At 39.7% G+C, this 19684-nt stretch overlaps 1 protein-coding gene across 1 annotated transcript in view; it reads left to right on the top strand.

Moving 5' to 3' along the window:
- The window catches only part of LOC146981052 (transmembrane protein 132D), a 273658-nt gene that overhangs the window by 131480 nt on the left and 122494 nt on the right, over nucleotides 1-19684 (top strand). Inside the window, exon 4 of the mRNA XM_085785988.1 lies at nucleotides 15756-15896. Coding sequence (XP_085642114.1) covers nucleotides 15756-15896 — 141 coding nt within the window. The remainder of the gene's footprint in view (nucleotides 1-15755; nucleotides 15897-19684) is intronic.

Here is a 19684-nt window from a genome sequence, read left to right as displayed (position 1 = left end):
CAATCGCTGCCACCTTCCAGGCATTGGCACTATGTGGATAAACGTGATTCTACATCTTACAAGTGGCATTGAAGCCAGGAAAGAAATAGGAGGATTTGAGGCCCTTTTCTTTTTTTTAAGTGCACCACTGCTGAGCTTTTTAATTGCAATGCCAGTAATGGAACCCCAAGGTGCTGCATCACCCCCACCCCACACAGGTGACTGTTTTAACCTTTTTGGTTTCTTTTTAAGATTCACAGTTTTATCATTAACATACTGAAATCCACACCACACACACACACACACACACACACACACACACACACACACACACACACATAGACTCCTCTCACTTTTTCTTCTCTATCTAGTGTTTGGGAAGGTAGACATTTCTGTAGTTTTCAATGATACGGATGGAAGAGTTTCACTTCCCTTGTAATCTGCTGAGGTGATTGTGAGGAGAAACTTTAACCAGTTAGATTTTTCTATTTCATCACACGTTCCCTTGTTTGCTTGGCCGGCATGTGGCTTAATCGTGTAAATGGACAAATGGGCAAAACCAATGTCTAAACACTGTTTATTACAATATATTTGTAGAGCTAATCCTGCGTTAAAACTCAGTCCAAGGCCTGTTCAGACCTGGTATTTACAGGTCCACAAGTTCACAAGTGGTCAACTCGATGGTACGTCTGCTTACAACAGCTGGCTTTAAAATGTCTCCTTCCCTGCTTAATATGCAAATAAACATATATGCAGGACTAATTGGACTATGAATGAGGACGTCAGTAGAGTAGGTGGTCCTAGAGTACAGTTAAGACACGTTTGGGTTGCCACTGCTAAAGGAATGTGGACACATGTTGATGAGGTCCAAAAGTGATCAGACACTCAAATGCATCCTGACCACTTGTGATTAGAAATAACTGTTAATACAGTATGAGGTTTGCTTTATATGTATAGATACAATGATTGTGCCCCTGATCAGATCATGGACTTCTGGTTTGCAGAAGAGTCATTCTGACATTAAATATCTGAGATTCAGCCAACCACACAACACAACTCGTAATACAATTTGTCCCTGAATGCAATTCCATTTACAGATGAAGGTAACATAACTTAGTTCATTTCTAAACTGTTGGAAATTAATCTTGGAATGTGATTCATAATTAGGAAAAGGTTTGATTTTCTATTTTATTGGCCTTCAAATAAGTTTTTCAGTGCACATACAGTATATTTTGAGCATTGTGTCTGTGTCGTTTACTGTATCTCCCCTCTGTCATTTCCACGTTTGACTTTTTCTGAAGTTTCGGTTCTCCAACGAGACTCCACAGAGACACTATTTATTTTGTGTATGTTTCTAGATGTGTGTTTATGTATGTGTGTGTATGTGTTTGTACAAATGCCACTGAGACCAATTCACCTCCATATATACCTTAAGTTTCTGTACAGCACACTTCACCTGTTTATGTTGCTGTGTGTGTGTGTGTATGGGAGTTTGTGTGGTACCTGACAACGACACTTCTCTGTGGACGACAAACTGATATGACTTTTATTATTGTTGTTCTGCTCACTCCTGGAAACACAACTCAGACTCCCGCGGTTGCCCTCTTATCACCGACTCTCTGCTCCCAGCTGTGTTTGTTGATCTAACCTGCTGTTTGCTGCTTCTGCTGACATGTTTATTTGTTTGTTCTATCTGCCAACTGGTATGTTGGTTACCACAGTTATAGCACAGTGGATGGAGGGTTTTCTCGTTGGTCCGAGAAAATATGTGTTTGTGCGCATGCAAAGCCTTTAGCTCCAATGGGATGTGATTCAGTTGATAAATACCAATTGAATTACAAACACATACACACAGTGGCTTCTCTAGAAAGGGTGAGGTTCTTCTGGAAAGCTTCCACTCAGAGACTCAAGTCTTACATTTTTATCTTTTCATCCAAACGAACTGCGTTGAGCTTTATTGCTCTGAGTAAGCAGTTCTCAGCTGCATGTGGTCTATATGTTCCTAATATTCCCCCTGATGTTTGCACTCTTTCCATAAAAATCGGTCTACTGTGTTGTTTCATCCAGTTGTTTAGGCTTCAGTGACAGATTGTGTGTCCACAGGTCTCCATTAAAGGGCACTAACTTTTTATTGAGCATTATGTATTTAGCATTAAGGCAGAGGGAACATTTCTTATATTGGAGACAATTACTACTGATGTTCTCTGTGTAGCACTGTTGTGACTCTGTGATAGTACAGTACATGCTTCATGAAGAGCAAAGTGCATAGATCTTGTCAGCCAAGCTGCACTGGGAAGTTTTAACTCGTACACCAGATTAAATCATAGTTTCAATTGAAATGATATTGCAAAAAAAAAAAAAAATACTCTCATGTTAAGAAAGATTCAATTTAAACATCTCTCTTAGTTTCCTTGCTCCTGTATTCCAACAATTACAAGTGAACCTGATAGACAGTTCATTAATAGTATAGTGTATTAGTTCTTTGCTGTAATTATGTTCCAGCTAATGTTATTCTAAGTCTAGAAAGTCTAAGGTATTCTCACAAGTTAACTATAGATAGAAACAGTCTCAGCCTCAGCAGTATCTGCTTTCCTCCTCCTCCTGTTACAAAATAGAAATCCAAGCTGTCCTGTAATACTGGAAAATGAAACAAATAAACAAAAACAAACCAAAACATATTAATTATGTAACAATTAAGCACCATGGGAATTGTGAGGCATTTCTCTTCATTCTGCTCAGATCTGATCTCACGCTGAACGGCCTCCTTTAGCATTCCGGTCTCTGCCTGCTCAAAGTGTTCTGCGATGGAGTAGCTGGTTGCTACACTGCTAATCTGGGACCACAGCCCAGAGGACTAGCTCGGAGCGACCACAGCAGCCAACAACCCACCACTATTGTCTGTGCCTTTGTCTACAGAGAAATGTGTCGTTCTAATCCCATGTGTGGTGGGAAGTGGAGTAGGCGTTTTGATTCCATGTGTGAGGGTTTTCATTTGAAAGGGATCCAGTATCCAAACATCAAGCTGTGCAGATTACATTATCAGTGTCCTGCTTAAAAAATGTGTACAGAGGTAGCAGTTGTAAAAGTCCCACGCGTTGCTGCTTGCAGGCTTGAACTGCTGCTGCACTTTGGCTTCATCCGCTGAGAGGAGAAGCGGAGGATACAAAGAGAGGGTCAGTGAGAAGTTGGTGTTACAAACAACACTTCCTGTGCCAGCTGCGAGACATTGGAGGATGAATTACTCCACTTAAAGCGCTAATGTAGGCCTAAGAAAAGAGTGATGACTCAGGTGCATTAAGTGTAATCATTTAAGAAGTACAAACAACTATATTTATGCAGCGATTTGCAGCTTATGTTAATGATTAGTTAATCAGTTCCTGCTGATTTTCTATTTTCATGGCTGTGCTCCAGGCCAAATCTAATCTTTCAGTTGATCAGCAGGGAATTTTTAAGTTGTGCATCCAGTTTCCATTTACAATGGATATTCATGACCTTGCTTGATTTTTGCTTTTTAAGCAACTTCCTGGTATAATCATGGAGACTCCCACACATCTCACCACCAACTTTACTAGACATGGGGTTGTGACATGCTGAGAGTAAATGTCAGGTCTAAAGCCAATCATAATTTGAATTATAACAGTAGTTGATATTTTGTTGATGGTACATTGTGTTTTCCCACCATTATGCCATTAAAACTGACATTTGAGTAAACATTAATGTTTTAACTGTTTTGAAAATTTAACATTGTTGCAGTCCAAAGTTTTTCTGATGTTACCATGACATCCACTGCCTTCTGGTTTGTCACTATCATTGCATGTTTCTAGTTGGTCACCGGGTTGAAGAACTGGAAATACTGTGAATTTGCATGTAGTTGTGTATAAGTGCAAATGTTTAGGGGTTCCAAACAGTAATGTGTTCATAGCACTTTGTATATATTCCTTGACAAAACCAATGCAGATGCACCAAAAACATAAACTCTTGTGTATATACAGCCCTCAAATGACCCTAAAGTTGCCCACTGGATAATTGCACTCACTGAATTTGTTTTACATCAGTAGATTTTATCATGAATGGGAATGTGTATATAGAATATAGCCTGAGAGAGCCTCCATCAGTTGTATGGGCTTCGTCGATTTAAGCTCCATCTGGCTTCCCCACCCTCCACAAGACTTTATTCTCTTATTCTTCAGATCATCCACATATACCCATGCTGTGGATACTCTGAACAATGTGACCTGGACGATGCGGCTTATATGGTATGAATGTGTTGCAAAGATATGTTTGAGAGACTCTGTAATGATGTTGTAATGGTGTCACCCTCTGTTGGTTACCAAATAATTCCAGGAGCTTCTGCAGGTGTCTGGCCAAACAAAAACATAAAGTATCAGTCATAAAGTCTTTACGGATGGTTAAATTCTTGCACATTATGGTCCTTAAAGATCGTCTTTATCACTGTGCAGGACAGATGTATGAAGGGGGGTGGTGGGGGTCGATAATGGCTACTGCTGCCGGGCTGGTGGTGCCGAGGCTTGCTCTGAGCTGCAGCGTAAAGACGAAGACCATGTCTGGAGCATAAGGCAACTGATGGCGTTTTCCTCGCTCATGCATAATTAACACACAAGCAGAGGCCAACATATGTGCACACAGGCATGTAAAAGCACTCATACATGGAGCTAAGGGGCACTCGCATGTTTACCTCATGGACTGCATGCTGAATCAAGTACACACACACAAACACAAACACAAGGAGACACTCAAACACACACATTCCTGCTTTCCTAGCAGCTTTCATCATTATTACACAATAGTCGATTTGCAGTAAACTTATATAACTGGGGAGCCAGCTGCTCAGGGAGTGAGAGATATTTTCTGTAGAGAGATGCAGCCAAAGCTATTGCAGCGATGTAGTGCATATATAGATGTGTGGTTATGTAGTTAGATGGTTAGGGGGTGCTCTCTCACTTACACTGATATACTGACAGTTAATTATTTCCACATTATATTATTCTTTATTATTGCCAAACCTTTTATCTATCAGTCCAGATAGAGATTTAACATACCTTAGTCGAGATAATGATGTTGGTGGCAAACCCAAAATGGAACAACAAACTTCTATATATTCTTTGTCACGAGTCAAGTTTTCATCCATCATTTAACTGAATTTGCAGAAACTAAAGTTACACTCAGCCCCGTTAACACAGCTGATGGTCCTCATTCTTCAGTCAGGTGCTATTCAGTGCAACCATTGCAGAAGAAGAGACGTTGATGAGATGTTGCAATTAAAACATTAAAACCAAGCCACATACACATTTTACATCTATATTCGTTGTATGCTTTTATTTGAGATATTACAGGCTGCTTCTATAGATCTGATTGTTTAGTTTTCCACAATTTAAAGTGGGTGAAAGATTGCCATCATGGTTAAAAAGGAATAGTGAATAGTGAAATACACAGTAGCCTCCTGTTTCACATCTTTTGTTGCTTCCTAAACTTCTTGTTATAGGTTTTGTGCTGCTGATAACAGCACAGTACAACACTTCATTCCACTATACAAAAGCTATAACACTTTGCTATGAAAACATACGGTGGTTGGTATTTATAGGCGTCTGAACACACAACAAAAGCCTCTTTTTTTTATGAATAAATGCAATAAATTTGAAAAGTGGAAGTTTTCATGGCCGTTCAGCGGTCAGGAATGTTTGAGTTAGAGGAGGTAGTGATGGAGTGACGTTCAATAACATGTAAGAAGACAGAAAGATGAGAGTGAAAGACTTTAAAGATAAAGCATAGATAAAAAGAAGTCATGTAAGAACAGGCAGGGGGCAAAAAACTAAAGATGGGATGAAAGAACAACAAAGGGGGAGAGACCACAGGAGCGAATATGAAGGCCTTCAAAAGAAAAGAGTGAGAAAAAAGAGATCAATTCAAAGTAGGCAGAGAAAAACAGATGTTCTCACGGAGAGACAGGTTTGACCTGGGACCAACATGACTGGACTCTTTTACATCCATCTTTCAAATGTTTGTGAACTTCCCAACATGCAGCTCCTCCTCCATCTGGCTCGCTGCGTCTTAAAAAACAACCCCAACCTGTTCATTCTGAAAATTCAAAACCTTTCCCTTCCAATCTGTCCGTCACAACAACTTAAAAAAGATGCACACAGTCAAGGCTCGACCGAAACGCTCAACTGTGACCCCTAAATCTGCAACATTGCAAGAAAGTACAGGCAGTACCAACTTGTTCCCATGAGGCCGAGGGATATGAATTTATTATGTCGTTTACGTACAACAATAATGACAACAATAACGACACAACTACCAGAACTTCAACAATACCAATACAACTACAACTAATGATAATAACAACACTAACAATTATTAACTGCATCTGCGTACTACTACATCTACCAATAACAATGATGAATAATATTATGACTATACTGTAACTAACAATAGAAATAGCAACAATTCAACGTCATCTATCTTTTATAATAAAAATCAATAATATAGCAATTTTCTAAGGGGAAAAAATGGCAATTAAAATCAATACAAACAAACACGCCATAAAACATGTATAGGAAAAGATAAATAGTTAATTTAGTGGGAGAACGCAACAATATATTGTTGACAGTATTTATATTGTACTTAATGTTTTACATTGAACATAATCAACGGTGTACAGCTTCTCGTTAAAGGTCTCTTTAAGACCTTGATACAGAAAAAAATCCCTTTTCAATTTGATGACAGCTCATCACTTGTTAGAAAGTAACCTTGCATCTTCTCAGTGTTACGATCACAACAACAGATTGTTTTCGCTTCTGCCTCTCAGTAAAGCAGACAACAAGATGACAACAGCCTCTCCACAGTGTTGAGGATTATGCAGGTGGTGTGTTGAACTATTGTCGAACATCTGCCTGCGACTCTACAAGACTTGCTGCCATTTAACATACCGCTGCCAGTCATGAATTATCAATGAGAGAAGTGATTTAAACTGGAGGCAATCATGGCAAACTTGTTTTATAATGAATGTTTTTGCATGTAAAAAACCTGTTTTTCTTACTGTAAATGATGTTGCTTCCTCCAAGCCCAGCATTTCCTACATAGAGATATTGACTAGATACTGATCCGAGAACAACTGCTTCAGCTTCCACCCCAGCAGGAGTCATGTAGAAAGCTTGTTCTCTAATTGGTCACAGACTTTACTTATGCTTGTGTATCCTTGAATACAGTTTGGATGCATTATAAACACATTAAGCTGGACTTGTACAGTGACTCTTACAGGATCTTTCCCACATGTCCTCTCACAGAACATCTGCCGGAACAACAACTTCAGACAAACAATATGTCTTCTTACACTTTTGTCTCTCGGACACATCTGCTGCTTAACACACTGCAGCGTTTTTCTTTTTTTTTTTTCCTGACAGATAACATATGGCTCAGGCTCTGCTCTTTGTTTTGAGAAGAATGTCTTCTGGCTTTGCATTTACATTTTTAGCATTTAGCTGGCGCTTTCATCCAGTAATGAATGCCCCGAACATTACGAGGAACCGGCAGTACTGAATGGAAAGCTCACTGTAAACCTTGAATAGCAGTGTTATGGAAGAAAGAAGAAGCTCACAATAGAGGATTTTTTTTTTTTTTACATCTTTATGACAGTCATGGGTAGTACTCCCTGTATAGAGAAATTAAGTTAAAAGTGTATATATACTTGAAAATGTCCTTCTAGATGAATACATACGGAGTGCTTGAAGAACCAATTATCCCACTTGCCTGGGCCTTAGATCCCCTCTGAATATGTATAACTATCATCAGTTCTTACCAAACATATATAACATTTAAAGAATTCACCCAACTATGTTTGGTGTTTGCTGAAATGTATTCTTGGTTACATTTGTCTGCTTAATGAAAGAACCAAGCAATGGAGGATCTTTTGCCAGTCAGTATCTTAAACAACAGACAGATGTCAGTGTATTTTGTAAGATTTTCGCAGTTAAGGACGTTACATTTGCTTAAAATATTGTGATTGCTCCAACTAACAGCTTGTACAGAAGGAGAATGAATGCTCATTGACTGTAGTTTGAGATTTTAGAAGCATGAACCTTCAGGCACACAGATGGCCACTATCATCAACCAACGTTAGACGCTGATGTTTGGCTGAATGTAGGTTGTGACATGTGGTGATCAAAATTCAATGTGCTCATAAGAGGGCTGTCAAAATATTGAGTCACTATTCATCATGAATTAATCACACATTTTTTTCATGTTAAAATGAACCTCAGAGGGATCCTTTTTCCCCGATGCTTCGGCTCTAATCATTAATAATAATGACATGACGGTGCCTTCCAGGTGGTTACTGTTAGCAGAGAGAGTTCAGCTGGCGACAACACAACACTGGTGGACTCAAATTCATGATTCTTGTACAGACGTGGATATAACAAAAAGGTTCAATCAAACAAAAGGTGCTCCATGGAGCGTAATCCAAATGTCAACAAAAGGCTCTTACAGTGCGGATCAAAAATCACACACTTGACGAGACACAAAAAGCTCCTTCATTCATTCATTCATTAAGCCCTGGTGGATGCTAAAATCATCAGTCGCTTATAAATATCAGAGAACTGTTACTCTCCAAGTCCAGCAAAAAGACTGGACATCTACAATCTGTTGATATATTGATAACTTGAGGCTGACGCTTCTCGGCATCAACAGGTTGTTGTTCAGACACTTGAACTGGTCCATTAGGGCTGAGTCATCGACCCATCTGAGTTTTCATGCAGAGCCAACATGTAGCGCTCCCTTGGAGAAGTTTCAGCGTTACTACTCACTCTTTTTTCTGGCTCAACAAAACTGAACGTTAGAGCGTTAATCATGCATCAAAAAATTAGTGGCATTAAAAGGAATTTGCGTTGACATGTTATGTGAGTGACAACAGTGACATTTTTTTTATTTTTTTATTTTAATAATAAGTTTATTTGAAAACAGGGACAGTGCACATTAATAACATCACTGTAAATGCGCCAGAATTAGCCAAGAGGCTATTTTTCATCTGTAGTCCCCAGACGGATGTTAAAAAGTCACCATAAAAACAGAATATGAATATGAGAAATAAGATTAAAATTACAAAGTTATTAGCCAAGGCAATCTACAAACATGCACAGCGATTAACAACTTGACAAAAGAACATATATAACATCAATCAGAAAACATAATACAATACATCCCCAACACATGCAGCAAAAAGACCCATGACGCAAGACACATCACACCACAGCATCCAAAGCAAAAGCACAGACACAAACTGCATGCATACACAGTAAAAACGAGACCACAAAAAGACATGCATGCCGACACAGGCAGACAGACAACAACAAGATGGCTAACCATCTCTTCAAATGAGCTCTGAATAAATTGTAAGTATTCAGGTCTCTAATAGTAGCTGGGATCTAACAGAGAATGCAGACTGACTAAACAAACTTTTCCTAAATGGAATAATCCAGTCTCCAGTTGTTCTTATGTTGACGAACTGTCTGAGCGGAGGCGTGGTGATTTTAAGGTGCATTGTTGAGAAACAGAAATCCAGTATCTTGAGTCTGGGCGGTTTATGGGCGGTTTTTGGCTCAGGAGGTTGTCCATTAATCAGAAGGTTGGTGGTTCAATCCCCGGCTCCTCTAGTCCACATGTCGAAGTGTCCCTTGGGCAAGATACCCAAAATTGCTCTCTCCAATCAAGATATATGACGGTAAAGAGGTGAGAGTTCATCGTCTTTCTGAAGTTCCACTGATGTCTGGTGCCTGCTGGGTGAAGACCATTGCTAAGAAACTAGAGAGTGTCAGTTTCCTCCAACGCTGAGCCAGATCTAACCTTGAGATGCCAAGCTTCCTCTTCCGTCAAGACAGGTTACTACCTGGAGCATCTCATGTATACATCCTTTGTAGTTCTTTGTAGTCATTGTGGATCACAGCAACACAAAGCTTGTAATGTCATCCCCAGCAGATCGGGAATTGGTTTGAAGTTTTGCCGTTGGTCTTTTTTTTTTCTTTTTCTTTTTTTTCCAGAAACTCTGATAAAGTTTAAAACATTTCTTCTAATCAACATCTAAATCACTCCTCAAAAACAGAGTGAGAAATATAAAAAATAATGCATAAAAAAGGAGCACATGAACCTTGAGGGCTGTACTTTTCCATTCTAACGCATTGTTTACCGACTTGAAGCTTGTTGAAATAACACATCCAAATCACTTTTAAGCCTTGGTAGACTCACTAAGCCCTTTGAGTTGGGTTTCGCTGAAGAGATCTGTCAGGTTTTTTTTTTTTTTTGCCCTTTAAACCCCACAGGCTCTAAACGCATAGACTTTTGAAGTAATCAGGGCTTAATGCCATGATGGGAGCCTCCCTGGAGTCGTACGAATTTACCAAACACCAGGTTTTTTCAGACATTGCTGTGGAGACAAATACTTTTACTGAGTAAAATATGTTTAATGAAGCCCTGAAAACCTGAATGGGAGCAACTGTGGTCACCCTCAACACACTTTGACATCGGTCACCTCATTTCTTGTCATTTCTGATGTCTGAAAACGGTTCACTGAGCTCAATTAGCACACACCACCTTCTTTTTAAATGCTGTGACCGTGTGAACTGTATTTCTAATAAGTCTGTGATGACTCAAGGCCCTGGATTTTTTTCACTGGGCTTCCCAGGCGAGCTCTCTTGAATATCATTTTGTCTATTTCATTTATGTCAGTGTGGCTGGTTAATGGCCAGCCTGCTGTCCTTTTCAGCACCCCAGGCGCGATACTGCTCAAAGATCAACCGCTTCTGAATGCGTTGATGTTTGCGACAAAGCTCCAGCAAGGTGGGGATGAAAACAGCTGGACTCTTATCAGTAACACTGCAGTGATTTACTCTCACATGGAGCCATGCGTGTGACACACAGGGCTGTGTGACCTTGTGTCAGTGCTGATTGTGCTTCTGTGCACAGTCATTATTAGGTATCGTATATTGGTGTGTGTGTGTGTACGCCAGAACCTCATTTCCCGAAGTGTTGAACAGTCACATATAATAAATTTCAACACTGTTTCTTTTTTCTCTTCCATTGGAGGATTTTGAGGTGGAGAGAGTATTTAAAGAGAAAGGGAATTAATTGGACTTAAGTGATGCTTATTTAGCAGAACAATCTGTTATCCTCTTCTCACACATATTGCTTGCTTTCCTGGGTCAGTAGTCCTGTGTGGAGCGGCTGAGCTATAAATATGCATCGCCTCATTTGCATTCATCTCCTTCTCTTTCTCCATTCAACCTTTTACTTTGGAGAACATAACTTGTGTCAGTTTAGTCTCGTTTCCAAAGGGGAAGGGGAAGACTCCGATGTTATGGTCGATAATGTATGCATTAAACCTAACAGTAGCAGGCAAATGTTTTTTTCTTAAAACTGATGTTATGGGACCTATTCCACAAGCTGGCTTTTTGCTTTGGTGTAATTATGTAGTGTCTCTTACCATAATCAACCAGCAGCTGAAGAGCAAAACCTGAATATTTAAAATATCTCTTGGGAAATGAGCCAAAATAGAGCAGAACTTGAATCTGCATAAGTGAGGTAAAGAGACCCTCTGGGGGTTATAAACAGGACAAAAACAGAAAGAGAGACATCTTCACACTGACAGAAACATATTGTGCACAAGCTTAAATTGGGATTTTTAAAGAGATAAACTGTGTTCACATTGTAGATTTTGGGGTTGTTGTTTTTTTTTTTATTGGCATAATGCCACATTACTGTTCCCCTGCACTTACTCTTTATTTTCCCACTTGGAAAACTAGTTTTAAGGTGCCTGCAAACAAGCCATTGCTCCAGATAAAGAAGAGAAAATCAATTGTAATGCTCTGTGAACTTCTCAATGGCCAACAGGAGCAGAGTGTAGCTGTGAATGAGTGTCACCCAGGGAACAGGAGATGAATAGGTGCTCAGTTAATATTTTTGGTCTAAGGTTTTAAGTATTGCACTGAAATTGTTGCCTTGGCTTTGATAGCATCAGAGAAATGTTGTGTAAATGAAGCTCATTTTTCATTTCAGAGGAAAATTAGAAAGCATAGGCGACAAGTGATATCTATAAATATATCTGTTGAGGTTTATCAGACAGAACGTGTTGCAGATCACTCACCCAGCTTCAAGAAGGAGCAGTGTCGCTGACATGAAAAATAAAACAAAGGGTGATAAATACAGAGAATGAGGGGTGAATGAGGCAAAGTGGAGAAGAGGAAAAAAAGGAGAGTATTGGGAGAAGTGTTGCTTGTCTTCCTGCATTACCTAAAAAAAACAAACCAGAAAGACGCAGAAAGAACAACACACAGTTGCCTGTCAGGCTCTGTTGCTGTATACAGATCTGACAGAAGCAGCTTAGGGATGCAGCCTTGTCCATCATCTCGCTTGTTGACAGACATGCACACACACACACACAAAGTCCTGACAGATGCACCATGGGACAATAGTGTCGCTGTGTTTTCCTATATATGCAACTGTGTGTGTGCGTGTGTTTTTGTGGTTTATGTGTGTTCATCTGTTCCAGTCCAGGCATCGATGTGCTCTCATGCACCTACATCATCTCTGAATTTTAGGGAGGAACCACTTAAAGCCATAGATTCATAGATGATGGGTGACTGGTGATGCTTTTTAAAGGAGACATTTGTAAGTTTTGCTAATGCTCATATTAGCTTTACTCGGCAGGATCTGTCTTCAGCAGTGGAAAACATCAATTTTGTTTTGTTTCTACTTTTATTACTTTGTTTACTGAAGTTAGCATGCTAACCAGCTAGCCCCAGCCTAATTGGACTGTCACTGTGGTGTCCAGGTCTTGTCTGTAAACACAACGAAGGCTGAGGCCATTGCTAAGACCGGTGGATAAACAGCTGTTAATGCTAACACTCATGTAGCAAAAGTGATTGTATATACGTAGCACATTTTATAATGACAAAATACTATAAATACTAACTACAACATTATATTATGTATATTGTTCATCCAGACTCTCTGTGCTTTTCTCTGGTGAGGACATTTACATACATAAGAGTGGCAACAATCAGTGAAGCCCCCACAATATGGTGTCTCATCCACACTGATCTGTACTTTCCCAAAATGGTATAATATGGAGTAAATGCCCTACAATTGCACCGAACGTAGGTATTTTCTGCTTGTTTTGACACAGATAATTGTTGCAGTGTGTGGCTGTCACTCTCCAGGTAGCATGTCCGATAAATGCTCAGTGACAGGGCCCTACTTTCTGTAATGGTGGTGGCTTTGGGCTAATGTGGGTGTGCAGTTTTTTACGCCTGTCACCAGTTTGGATCCTCGTGTGGCTGCGCTGCTCAAACCCACCTCTACATGTGTCTTGTATGTATTTTAAGATGTTATTTCCATCCCATTTCCATTTGATTTTGCAGTACCAAGAATGAGGCCTCTGTTCCCACACGCTGCAGAAATTTTATTACTGAAACTTATTTTTCCGGCGTGTTTTATTTATGATACGTCTTTGCCACGACCTTGTCTTCTAAGAATCTCTAGGATAATCTTTCCTGAGACACTGTGGAGGCATTGCTGTTCCCTTATACTCCATTCCTGTCAGTCTGTCACTCACATTATATCGCCTGTTTTTGTTTTGTTTTTTTCTCTCCTCCTTCTTTTTCTTCTTCTTCCTCTTCCTCTTCTTATCCTAACTCATTGCTTTGCTTTACACACTTTTGTTGCCACAGCCTGGGTGCGGTAAATTTCCTTTGAAGTGGATTATCTTAAATTCTGGGTTGGTGGAGGAGTAGGGCTGAGTGAATAGGAGGGAGCGAGGGAAGAGGGTGAGGTTGGGATGAGATAGAGCTGACAAAAAGAGAGAGAGAGAGAGAGAGAGAGAGAGAGAGAGAGAGAAAGGAATGGAGAGAGGAAGCAAAACAAATGGTGCTAGTTTTTTTGATTTTATGTAACATTCAGCTGTTGAATTATAAAAGAGGTTTTAGAGGGACCGCCCGTTATTTCTACACTGTGTTTCCTTGCGCACGCACACACACACACACACACAGCTTGGGAGCTACTTACACACACCAAACAATGCACTTCATTTTTGCAACTTTCATTTTTTTCCTAACCATGGCACATAAACAACCTTAAACAATGGTCAACGGGGGAACATTTTTTCCTCCTTTTAAAATAAACCAAGAAAAATTAGTTCAGAACGAAACACGCACACAAAAAAGTGGGTTTTCAAGTTTTCACAGGAGGGCCATTCCCTTGTGCTGAACACCAAAAAGCACCTTGTTTAGGTCATTATACAGCACGCACACACATACACAGGTGCATAATGTATACATACACACTCACAGGCAAATGTACAGAGTACATCGAGGGACCAGGCTTGACATATTTGCAGGCTAGTTTTTGGCACGACATGAAGACAAACACAAGAAAGTAATAATGAGAGAGGAGACAAAGAGGGTTGGCAGTTTTATTTTTCCTCCCTTCACTTCTGTTCAGAGGAAAAAGGTTATTGCAGAAAACGTCTGCGCTGGTATTTGTTGTTTGCCAGAGACCATTGTAAGTGTGTTAATAAGAGAAGCAGTAAACAAGCTTGTGTGCATGTGTGCCTGTAAAGTGTGTTAATAAACTGAGGGAGGGTCTTGTCAAGGTGATAACAAAACACACAGGGACGGATTAAGAAGGGAAAGAGAAGGGGGGAAGAAAGTAAAGAGATTAACCATAGGATGCCTTGAGATTGAAGGATGGAGGAGGGACACGGAAGGGATGAAAAAGGAACATGGGGAAGGAAGGGAGGGGGTAACACAACTCACATAAGGGAGGAGGAAAGGGAGAAGGAAAGATGTGTAAGAGGCAGAGAAAAAAAAGAGCAAAGGGAAGATAAAGGAGGAGATCTGGTGAGGGAAAAAAAAGGGTGAGGGAGCAGCAAGGGAATGGTATGATAAGGAATGATGGATAGAGAACAAGGAGGAGATCTGGAAAAGAAGGGATGGGGACGGAAAGGAAGGGATATGAGATAGAAAAGTGAGGGAGAGTTGAGAGAAAAGGAGGAGGAAAAGAAAATCTGGATGAAAAACAGGGAACTGGAGATAAAAGAGGAAACCCGGAGCAGAGGGAAGATGAGGTATGACTGCAAGTGAAGGACAGGTAGGAGAGTTAATATATATTTGTGTGACAGTGTAGGTGAGATGAGTGAGAGGAAAAATGGAAAAAGAGTTGAAGGAAGCGCTGATAAGAAGGAAAAGGAGGAGAAGCGCCATCCTCGCTTTATCAAAATGAAACGAAAAACCCCAAATCATATCACTAAGAAATTGCACCGATTCATTGTTTCCTTTCTCATCAGCAAAAATCACATTTTGTGTATTAGATACAGTATAATCTCCGACTCAGCCCTGCGCAGCCCGTTCATCCTCCACGGAGCACTTGTGGTTAACTTTCAACAGAGTTTCTCCCTGTCACTGCTTCGTCTTCCCTCCCACCAAAAAAGGAAAATACCGTGGGAGGTGGCACCATGCTGCGTGAATCAATTCTAAAAGACATTTTATATAAAGAGACGATGGCACGTATCAGGGATTAAAGAAAATCAGCGGGAAAATCAGGGCAGGGGGGAATTCCAAGCGAAGAAAATTCAATTTTAAGCAAAGTCCTCTCCGAACTGTCACTGGGGCAACTCAGAGCCTCTATTTCCTCTTTTGTTTATGATGTGCTTGTGTGATCTTTAGATTATAACCTCACTTTCTCTTTCTTTTCTTTCTCCCTTTCTCTCCCTGCAGGGTGTGGTTCCAGTCAGGAATCAACTTCCTGGCTGTGAAACCCAGCAACCTTGTCGCGTGGGAGATCAAACAGGAAATGGCACCGGGAAGCAGTTCGTTGGCGGTGATGTGTCAGAGAAAGGCCTCCTCCACAGCAGAGAGGTAGGACTGAGAGCTCACATATTTTTTTCTCTTCCACTTTCATCCAGCAGCTGGTTAGCTTCTTTTTTTTCTCTCGCTCTCTCTATACAGAGCATTTGTGGGCGCAGCATAAAATGCCTGAAAAGGTCTTTGATTATTTGACATCAAGGCCGTGAAACTGTTAATGCCCTGCACTTGTTAATAAGAGATCTTGGTTGTTTTCGCGCTGACAGTTTCTCTGAAGTAAAAATTGTCAGTTCATTAAAAAATGGCTTATTATACCATGCAGCGAGTGTGATGTGACAAAGAAAAGAAAATGAAATATTTATCATTTGTGTATCCTCCACTCTGGATGGGTACAGTTTTCCAAGAGCCGTCTTTAATCCAGATTCAGAAATTATTGAACACTTTGGACAAATGTGGGGAAAAGCTTGTCTTTGTTGTCTGTTAATTGGCTGCTCGTCTGACCTTTGACCCCCAGCCTGTATTCAATACCCAGGAGATGTGTGCGTATCAGGGAGCAGTCACATTGATAGACTCTGGTTGAGGGTTGAGGTTACAAGTGCTTGTTTTGTCCACACGTGTGTGTAGTGCACACTTGCACACACAGGATGGGCTGTGGAGAGCACCGACCCATGTGTCATGCTAAATTTGCTGTTCACTCGGTAATTGGCCTGTCCTTGTGTAGTTGATTATATCTCTGTGCTTGTGTGTAAGTGCTTCGTTTGGTCAGTAGGGTAAAACTAATGGAAGCATAATAAATATACCGTGATTTTTTTTTTTTTCTCCATTATTTTGTTGCTAACGTGGCCAATGCGGTTAGGTAGTTACAAAAGAAAATAACAAGATCAAACTTAATGGAATTGGTGTGGCTGTGACATCAGATTCCACTTGGTGAAAAGAAAAAGAGCCCAGTAAGTGTAGGAACACAATACAATGCATGATGAACAATTCAAATACATTAAATGAGTAAAAATAGCCTTGATGCAGGTTTTACTCTCAAACTGCTCACAATCAAATGTATTACTCACAGAGAGCTCATGTGAAGAGTGACAGTTTAAAAAAGAAGCACAGTGGGGTTCAGAACAGTTATTGTTAATCACTGTCACACTTTGAAGGCCAAAAGAAATCGTTAAACGTTGATTTTTCTCATATATTTTTGAACTGCTAAGTGATGTGTTTAACTGCTGCTTTTAAGTTTGGAATCAAAAAATGTATTCTGTGAAATGTAGCGAATATGAAAACCTATAGTACATTTTTTATTCAAGCTTACTTTGTTAATATAGGTAACTGGTTAGCATGCTAGATTTGTTTTGCAGTCAGATGATCAGATGATGACATCTTTTTTAAACATAACAAAACAAAAAACACAAATGAAATGTAACACAAAACCAACACATAGGAGTTGACTATGAAACATGATGATAAAAGTGCCAAAAAGTGCTCAAGGCTCCAGCAATCAGGACATAAAAGAGAGAAAAGGGTCAATAAAAAGAATGACTCTGCAGAAGAAAAAAAAAATCTCTGGACTAAAACCAAGGTTGACAGAAGAAGTTAAAAACAAAGTTATACTCCCCAAGAAATACATTTAAAACCCACATAAAAAAATAAAAATAAATATGAAAAAAATACGTATACATGATGTTGTGGTAGTTCAACTAAAACCAGACAAAAACATGTTCGTCTGACTTAAATTAATTATTGGAAGAAGCCTGTAACAGCATAAATGAAATGTACAGAACTGTAAAGTTGTCCATGTATTCACCATACAACATATTAGCACCTATCGTAGCAGATTGGACATAGCTTGGTCAATAAATCGATTCCCTTCCTGTTTATACAAGGACAAGGACAGTCGTCCGATCAAATGGCCTGTTTGAGCTGAAGTCGTAGCTCAACTGCACAACCAGAGTCTGATACACATATACACACACACACATGTGGACATTGTGTGTGAGGGAGTAGCCTATGAGATGCCATATTTAGCATGTTGGCCAGTATGTTACCAAATATAGACCACGTTATATACGTGTGTTTGTGTTTGTGTCAGGCAGTGTCAACTTGGAGCTGCGTTAGCTACGGCTGAATGAAGAGCAATTAGAATGGAAAATACAGACACCGATCTGTTTATCTTTTCTATTCATTATTTAGCTCTTCTCTTTCTCTTTCTCTCTCGCTCTTCATGTTTTCTCTGTCCATCTGTCTCTTTTTCACTCAGTGTCCCTACTCTTCATGTTTTCTCTGTCCATCTGTCTCTTTTTCACTCAGTGTCCCTACTCCTGAGAGCAGTTGTTCTACTAATTTGGAATTGCATGAAAGTATTATCACAGGGTCTTAGCTCAATTAGCACCACTTAGCTTGCTGTTAGCCACATCTCGCCTTGACGAATGGCCGGCATTAGCAGCAGCAATCCAAACGCGCTGTTGATGAAACAACAGGTTTGAGCTTAAGAATTAAGAACATGAGACAATTAAAAGTTTCCATTAGATGCTTTTGAAACTATAGTGTTTGTAAAATAGAGGAACTACCATGCATTTCATTCTCTCATGGAAGAGATGCGTTCTGGATTTCTTTGTGCATGAGTGCTCTCTTGATTTTGCCATGCGTCACCAGCAGCAGCATTCAATCAACTGTAGCTAATAATAAAAATAGTAGTATAATAATAATAGTAATTGAGCTAATGTTAGATTCATATTTGGTTGGAAAAATAAAAAAAATAAAAAAAATAATTCAGTTGTTACATACACAAGCCATACTGATACAACCTAAAGGAGCACAGTTGAACTTATTGTTTAGATTTTGAAGGAAAACTTATTCGGCTAATTTTTGATAACCCCGTTTAGTGACTTTTATTTCAACATTAGAAGAGCTATAGTGTTATCCACTGTGAAGAAATGCTGCACAGTTAATGTTGACACTTGTGAGCCGGGCTTTTTCTTTATGTTAATTTATTTATCACTATCTTAATGATGTCACCTTGGAAAGAGCAATTAATTACTAGTTAGCCAGACGTGCTGATGCTAGAGCAGATAAATACACTCTTTAATCAATATCTTACTCTTTTTCTAATGTGTGTTTTTGTCATGGACTTAAAAGGCAATAAAAGTCAAACTGCTGAAGCCCCAAGTATGCTGTTCTCACATGCTAAACAAAGTCAACATTTGATGTCCTGCTGTGCCCACTAATAGTTGCTAAGCTTTGATTGGAGGACTGCTGGGCATCTAGACACTTGCTACTTTGCATAGGTATAGTGATATAATGGTAATGACGCTATGGGAGCATTTTTTTCCCCCTGACATTTCTTGAAATGAATTGCTCATCAATTCATATTCCTGTGGTGTACGTCAGCATGGTTTGTGATGTACTGAGGGTGTCTGATGAATTTTGGAAACTGCCAGCCACTGTGGCCTTGAGGCAAAGAAGTCACTCTCCTGGCCTGTTGTCATTCATCAGGACGGAGCTGTTTGAGGTGTTGAGATGGAGGTGAACTAAGCAGCTTCTTATTTCACTGGGATTTGGCAAGTAACCATGTTGTGATTGAGTTTGTTTTATTTTATTTAAAAAAAGAAAAAAAAAATCCCAGTCTTAGCCAGAAGGAAAAACTCATCAAAGTGGCATAAGGGTAAACACAGAAAGTGATGCTTTAGAAACCAGATTATGATATGTCTCTCACAAAGAATCACACATTACAGGCACACAGTCATTCACATCCACTTAAACACACACACACACTCACTCTTCTGCCATCTTCAAAGTGATACTGTAAACAAAAGAGGTGCCTCAAAGCTCAGATTATGATGCAACAAGCA

Source organism: Trachurus japonicus, chromosome 9 (genome assembly GCF_045865225.1).
Source record: "Trachurus japonicus isolate A0001 chromosome 9, Traja_1.0".
Taxonomy (NCBI): Eukaryota; Metazoa; Chordata; class Actinopteri; order Carangiformes; family Carangidae; genus Trachurus; species Trachurus japonicus.
This window is presented reverse-complemented; position numbering and strand designations above follow the sequence as displayed.